Genomic DNA, 7,562 nt, shown 5'->3' on the forward strand with positions numbered 1-7,562 from the left:
AAATTTGCATAATAGGCATGACTATAATTATTATTATGTGAACAGATACCCACTTTTGTATAATAGGCGTGACTATGAATAATGTTGATTTATTTTCTTTTGAAAAAGTAGTCAAAACTATGTGTGCCATTTGATAAGGCACTTCAATAATATTTTGTTCACTGGTGGATAAAATAAAAAAGTTTTTGACAACTTTTAAATCTATATCATGTATTACACTAATAATTGTGCTAATAATGTTTAAATAATTTTTTTCCATTACAAGTTTCTAATTTTTTTTTAATATATTACAAATACACTAAATTAATTTTGTTAATGATCTCTAATTTTAAAATATAAATTTTTTAGCATAAGTTTTGAAATGTTTTGATATTGGTCAGTTTAACAATCATAAGCACTGATCATTGATAGTGAAGTGAACTATTTCATATGAGTGTGAAGTAAAAAACAAAAATCTCTTTTAATTAAATTATAAAATTTGATATAATACAATATATAAAATAATTTGCCTGAATATTGAGTCCACCTTTTTTGAAAATTTTAGACACTACGATAATGTATGAGCATCAATTGAAGTATGTTTGTAAAAAAAATATTCTAGGTCCCACCGAGAATTGAACTCGGGTTACCAGATTCAGAGTCTGATGTCCTAACCGCTAGACCATGGGACCGATGGTATTTACCTCTCTAATGAATAGTTATATATTTTATTTCAAAGTAAATTAAAAAAAATCAATTATTTCTTACAAATTTCATATTTTATGATTATGATATTCACAGAATCGAATAATCTGGGAGAGCGCGACGCTTCATTGAAGGCGAAAGAAACAGAGGTTCCGCTCACCGTCGTTTCCGCCTCCGCCTCGCCACCGTCTTTGTTGCCGCAGATAGATTTATAGGTTAGTTCTCTCACCTTTTTACTTTGTTAGGGTTTTGAGATTTTGTGAATATTTAATTTACTTTTATGCTTCTGTGAAAACTAGGGTTTGAACGAGAAAGGATTCAAAATTTGTTATTCAGTTTTTGTTCTGTTGGTGTTGATTCTGTAGAAGAACAATGTCGGTGACAGCAGGTGTCAGTGATACGGTAATAGCTGTAAGGGATAAGCTTAGAGGTAAAATTGGCCAAACTAAAGTGAAGCGATATTGGCCCGGTAAAGTTCCCGAATGGGCTGATGAGGAGAATGAAGATGGTTCTGCTGATATTAGGTCCACCAGGGAAGCTGCTTTGGATAAGGCGTTTCCTCGGCACCAAGAAGATACTGCTATTGTTAGGAAAGATGATCGTAGGCTTCGGAGGTTGGCTGAGAGTCGGATAGATAACAGGGAGGAAGTTAGGGCGGATCATCGGCGTATTAGGCAGGCTGAGATTGTTTCTACTATTGAAGAGGAGGCGAGGAGGCAGGAGGGGTTGGATTTGGAGGAACAAGATGAGGATGCTATGGCGGAGAGAAGGAGAATGCTTAAGGAGAAGTTGCTTCAGAGGGAGCAAGAGGAGGCGCTTCCTCAGGAAGAGGAAGAGGAGGAGGAGGAAGAAGAGGAGGAAGAGGAGTCTGAATATGAGACTGATTCTGATGAGGAGTATACTGGGGTAGCTATGGTGAAGCCTGTGTTTGTTCCTAAGTCGGAGAGAGATACGATTGCGGAGCGTGAGCGTCTTGAAGCTGAAGAGGAGGCGCTTGAGGAAGGGAGGAAGAGGAGATTGGAGCAAAGGAGGATTGAGACGAAGCAGATTGTTGTTGAGGAGATTCGGAAGGATGAGGAAATCCAGAAAAATGTTGAATTGGAGGCAAATATTGCTGATGTGGATACTGATGATGAAATCAACGAGGCAGAGGAATATGAGGCTTGGAAAGTGAGAGAGATCGGTAGGATCAAGAGGGATAGAGAGGATCGGGAGGCTCTGTTGAAGGAAAAAGAAGAGGTTGAGAGGGTGAGGAACATGACAGAGGAAGAAAGGAGAGAGTGGGAAAGGAGGAATCCAAAACCTTCTCAATCGTCAAAACAGAAATGGAGATTTATGCAGAAATACTATCACAAGGGTGCTTTCTTCCAGTCTAATTCTGATGATCGAGCTGCCACTGCTGGAACTGACAATATTTTCACGCGTGATTTCTCAGCCCCAACTGGGGAAGATAAGATGGACAAGACGATATTGCCTAAAGTTATGCAAGTCAAGCACTTTGGTCGTAGTGGAAGAACTAAATGGTCACATCTGGTCAATGAGGACACTACTGATTGGAACAACCCGTAAGTTCACTTTCCTTTACATGTATTTCAAGAATAGTGGTAGATTAAATGTTCTATTAATTGATATTTACTGTTTTGTTCTTTTATCCTGCCAAAACATATATTTCATCTTTCTTCACTTGTTCTTCTGAAGTTCATATGATCTGACACTGGTCCAAAATGGTCTTGGACAGTGCTTTTACATTCTTGGTATGATATTGAGAAGCCTAGGTCTAAACTGAAATTGGTGAAATGTTGATTATGATAGGAAACATTAATTGGGATTTGAAGAAGACTAAGTGGCTCTTACATTACATGTCTTTATAGTGACTTTTGTTTGAAAAATATCTTCTATGTTACTGATTTCATTTATAGTCCTTGTGGGTTTTACTTCTTTTTTTTTTCTTTCTTTCATTTGCTTGCGAAGTTAAGAGAGCATTAAGAGACAGAGCTATTTGTTATCTCCCAGGGGCCCTAGCCCTTGCTGCTGTTTTTTTTTAACATCCCAGTGTAAACAGAGTGCTGGGCTAACTCTTTGATAAATGCTTGACAAAAGAATTAGTATCTGCTCTCAAACTTGAAATCTAATACAAAAAGAAAGGATTGGATGTGTAAACAATGAAAGTAAACTACCTACCAATCTAGAAGACCTTAATTTCTCTTTCTAACTTCATCTTCTTCCTTCAATTTAGTCCCCCAAAAAAATTCTTTAGAATAAATTTGTATTACATAATTAACTAACATTCATTTCAAATTTCTCAAAAAATTCTTAGACCTTTTATCTTAAAAAAATTTAGGTGTGCCTCAATTTCCTTATCCATTTATGGTTTGTATATTTTTCATGGCCCTTCCCCTCCCCTCCCATCACTAAGTTCTAGCTCCACCCTTGAGTATGAAAATAACAGTTACAAAGTTATGATTCAACATTAATTAATATCTTGCTTAAGGTAGATTATTCTCTTGATGTCTTTAGACACCATATGAAATGCTAAATTTATCATTAATGGAACCCTTATTTGTTTTGGAATTGATGCAGTTTTTGAATTTTTAACACCAAGAGGGGTTTACTTGTTTTTATTCTTTCACCAGAATTTTATCATGCATTCTCATTCTAGGTTGATCGATTTGCAGTCATGTTAGCATGTATTAATAATCATTAGTGAAATGGACTTTTACAAATTTAGGTAGCATTTCTTACATTATCACAAAGTTGCTGCGGCGTTGTGTGTGTATATTTTTTAAAAGAAATCAAGATTCACATATAAGATGGATTATAGTTTAATCTGGGATCCATATAGCTAACCTTGTTATTAAAGTAACTTTCTGAAGTCCTTACGCTGCCAAGTACTTCTCTTTTGTCTGATCTCTTGCGAAGAAATTTGGATTCATTAGTGCATTGGATTAGTTCATTTTGCATACCATGAAACTAGGATACAAGGATAATTTTATACATGGATCAGCGATACATTTTTATGCTCTAATGTTCATATTTTTAATGCTGATTTGCAATACAGGTGGACTTACAACGATCCACTACGTGCAAAGTATAACGAGAGAATGGCAGCAATGAATGCACCTATAGCAAAGCCCAAAGGAAGCAAAAAATTGAAGGATTGGGAATCTCGGTGAATTTAAAGTTCAGAAATAACGTATGAAGACATTGTCCTTTGGATATTTTGATTTTTGAAGACACTATATTAGCTATGCCTTATCCTATGTATACTTGTGTTCTATCTTCAACAGGAAATGATGCTTAATTGTGGCTTAAGCATGCAACAAATTGAGCAGTTTATGAAAGATTGGAATTTATGGCTAGTTCATCTGGTTATTCTTCCTCACATAATGAGTGAGTCACATAGCTGATTAAGAGTCCTGCCAACTTAATTTTTTTAACCACTTAGGACAATGACTTCCTTCCTTGTTTGTCATCACAATAGCATTGTTACTGGCTGTTATTATATTGAGTTTGCCTATATTGATGCCACTAATTTTTCAGGCAGTATTCAAATTAATTGTCAAAACAGTGTCTATTATGTTATGTTATTTTAGAATGATTAGAAAAGTCCTATAGGTCTGACAATCTTATGTCCTGTGAAAACTGAATAACATTTAATGTTTAAGGCTTATTTTTTAAGCATAGATCATACAATGAACGGCTTACTTTACTATAACTCGAATGTTAAATTTTCTTGTTCGTTTTGTTATAATTATAAATAAAAAAATTCTTTCAAAAATTGATTAAGCTAATTTTTTAATATAACTAAAGATATATTTATTTGATTGAAATGCACATAAAAAAGTATTACATAATCAGCTATTCATAGACGACGTTTTTATAGTATTTTTTTCCATTCCCAAAGTCAAACAAACGTTTGAAAGCTCAAGCAAACACACTTCTATTGGAATTTTAGAAATAGTTTTTGTTATTCCGTCGTTGAAATGTAAACATTGTATTATGCTGAGATATAAATAGTTTTTGTGCTCTGCGAGAAGACACAATCTCTCTCTGCTCAAATCATTATGGTTTTTAAATGAATAATTCTCAACCTCTTCTCTCTTGCTATCCCTATACATTATATAATTATCATTCCCCCTCTAATCAACTAGTCACATGAGTAAATATAACTCATTCTTCTATTTGACATAATTGTTGGATTTAGGCCCAAATCAAATACCTAACAATACGCATCCCTTGCAAAACAAAGAGTGTGGCGTCTGATGGATTCAACGATGGTTTCAGAACAAGTGTATTCTCTTTATTTTCTTGTAGATCAGAGCATGAAGAAATTTGTGTATGCAAATCCGCATTTGGCTGTTCCGGTGGGGGTTGGAGTTTGACGACAACCACTTAGATTGTGTGAATCTTGTTAGCCACCACATCGGTGTGGTTCCGACGATGGAGGTGGCTAAAAAACAAAGGCATGCTCCTTTCTTCTTGCATCTCATTCATTCCTTTGTTAAACATTACTTTAGTTCTTTATTTTTGATAATCCATTTCATTTACTATATCAACAATCTCTTTGAAGTTAGATTATGCTTTTGTATCTTTTGCTTCTCATCCAACATTGAAGTTCATCTCATCTAATTTTGGCCCATCATGTGTTTTTGTCACCTTTCACAATTTCGACTTTGATCATAGTGTCGTTAATAAAATCATAGTGTCGTTTTTTCATCTTCCATGTTCATGAACGCCTATTGCAACTTATCCTAAAAATGAATTTTGTTCTTCTTAAAGAACTTTTCAGCTGCAGGGATCCAACTTACACGATATGTCCCCAATATTTTTAAAATTAGACCGAAAGTCGAATCAGTAAAACTTTCAATTTAAGTTTTAATTGGTTCAACCGATTTTATGATTTTATTCTGGTTTTGACCCACTAATAGTTTTTCAAGGTTGACCGAATCAAATTCAACTCTGATTCCTGATCCAACCAGTTGAACTGACTGGTTCGATTTGGGTTTTAAACATTATTTGTCTCCGTAAGATCTAGTAATTCCCTCTTCATAGTCCAAATGTTGTTCATCGCTGGCTCACCGGGTAGTTATCCAGCAATTTTCAGCATTTATCTGTAGTTTTTTTTTTAAGTTTGCGCCAATTATTCAATAGTTTCCTGAAGTTATCCGATAGGTCATACCAAAGTTAGGAATACAAGTTCAATAGAAAAAGAAGTTGTTAAATTGGTATTAACACGCTTTAAAGTCAATGTGGAGACTGTTGTAAATGTGCCTTAAAATCTTTGTTGATGAAGAGAAAGCAAATATGTTTCGAGATTGCCAAAAATCAAGAAGGCAAAAAACAACAAGAATGTCCGATTTGGACGGTTCACAAATTTCGGATTTGACCGGTTCCGTTTAGGGATCCGTTATTTAATGTTAGAATATCAGGTATTTATTAATTTAGAAATAGTCGAAATTAATATAAATATATTATAAGATATTTATAAAATTTTATTCTAATAATTAATGAGTTGTGTTCTTTGGGCTTGAGTTTTTGCTATTATAAATATGTATCTCTTTGTTGTGTTTAAATGGTGACTATTTTAGAGCTTACAGCAACAAGAGAGAACAACGGTTTAAAGGCATATCAAAGGGTTTTAGCTATTCTCAAGGGAAACCTTAGAAAGAAAAGTATTTTTGGAAAACCTTTGGAGTTATCTAGGGGAATTGGAAAACAGTGTTCTCATTTTCTTGTAACTCTAGGAATGACAAGCAGATCCGCACCCACGGGCCCACTGCACCTGAATCCGAGTCAACGGTTGAAAATCAGAATTGACTGGGTTTGGGTTCGGACTCGGGTGCGGGTTTGGGTAGTTTGAGATCCGCGCCCGAAATCACACCCACTTATTTATATATATATATATATATATATATATATATATATATATATATATATATATATATATATATATATATATATATATATATATATATATATATATATATATATATATATATATATATATATATATATATATATATATATATATATATATATATATATATATATATATATATATATATGTGTGAGGAGGGATCAAATTACACCAATATGTTACACTTATAGTTACACTCATTAATAACCTTTGATTTTATTTTAATCCAATGGTTAGAAATATATAATTAGTGACTCATAATTCTTACTTAAAATAGTTTTATTCTATTTTTGGTAATTAATAATTTTAATTTTAAAAAATGATAATTTATTCTTTTTCTCATAAAATAAATATAATCTCTCCTAATTTTGTAACAATTAAATCACACTTCAATTTTATAAAAAACGTGATTCTAAATATTTCATTAAAAAAATCTAGATTAAAATAAAAAAAATTCTAATTTTAAAATATATAGATTATATATATAATTTTAAGTAAATAAAATATAAATTTATTTACATAAAAAATATTAATAAAAATCAAGTGATTTTTACTAATATATCAATTATTAAAATATATCAATTATTTAAATTTGTTTAAAATTAAAAAAAAATTATATAAAAATAAGTTTTGATATTAATAAATGTTATAAATCATAATTTTTTAAGAAATATTACTAAGAATAATGGAATAGAATATAGTTTTATATTATTAAAAAAGAGTGATATGTTTAAAATTGTTAGTAAACATTGTTTATTAAAAAAATTATATTTTTTCCAAAGAAATATAAAAATTCACGTATTTTTAAAAAATATTAATAAAAATCAAGTGATTTTTACTAATATTTCTTAAAATATGTTATTTTTATCATTTCTTAATAAAAATATAATTTTTTTAATTAAAAAAACTTGTATTCTTAATTTTAAAAAAATAGCTCTACTTTTAAAATAAAATTTTATTT

The 7,562-nt window shown here is 31.8% G+C and overlaps 1 protein-coding gene and 1 non-coding gene across 3 annotated transcripts; one reads left to right on the forward strand and one right to left on the reverse strand.

The window, feature by feature from the left end:
- Positions 1–599: 599 nt before the first annotated feature.
- Positions 600–671, reverse strand: TRNAQ-CUG (transfer RNA glutamine (anticodon CUG)). Its single transcript has one exon. It is a non-coding gene; the product is annotated as a tRNA-Gln (tRNA).
- Positions 672–754: 83 nt separating this feature from the next.
- On the forward strand, positions 755–4,377 carry LOC131603442 (uncharacterized). Of its 2 annotated transcripts, XM_058875753.1 has the most exons (4): positions 755–899; positions 984–2,249; positions 3,743–3,877; positions 3,972–4,376. In XM_058875753.1, exons 2-3 carry the CDS (start codon positions 1,057–1,059, stop codon positions 3,855–3,857), a joined length of 1,308 nt encoding a protein of 435 aa, XP_058731736.1. In that variant the 5' UTR covers positions 755–899; positions 984–1,056; the 3' UTR covers positions 3,858–3,877; positions 3,972–4,376. The 2 variants fall into 2 exon arrangements, with proteins under 2 accessions (XP_058731736.1, XP_058731735.1); XM_058875752.1 differs by having other exon boundaries at positions 3,743–4,377.
- Positions 4,378–7,562: the final 3,185 nt, after the last annotated feature.

Source organism: Vicia villosa, linkage group LG5, assembly GCF_029867415.1.
Source record: "Vicia villosa cultivar HV-30 ecotype Madison, WI linkage group LG5, Vvil1.0, whole genome shotgun sequence".
NCBI classification, from domain to species: Eukaryota; Viridiplantae; Streptophyta; class Magnoliopsida; order Fabales; family Fabaceae; genus Vicia; species Vicia villosa.

Excerpts from the sequence above, each read along its gene's own strand:
- LOC131603442 (XM_058875752.1), top strand. The coding sequence starts at position 1,057 with ATGTCGGTGACAGCAGGTGTCAGTGATACGGTAATAGCTGTAAGGGAT. Across the intron at positions 2,250-3,742 it reads ACTACTGATTGGAACAACCC|GTGGACTTACAACGATCCAC; the intron begins GTAAGTTCACTT and ends TTTGCAATACAG.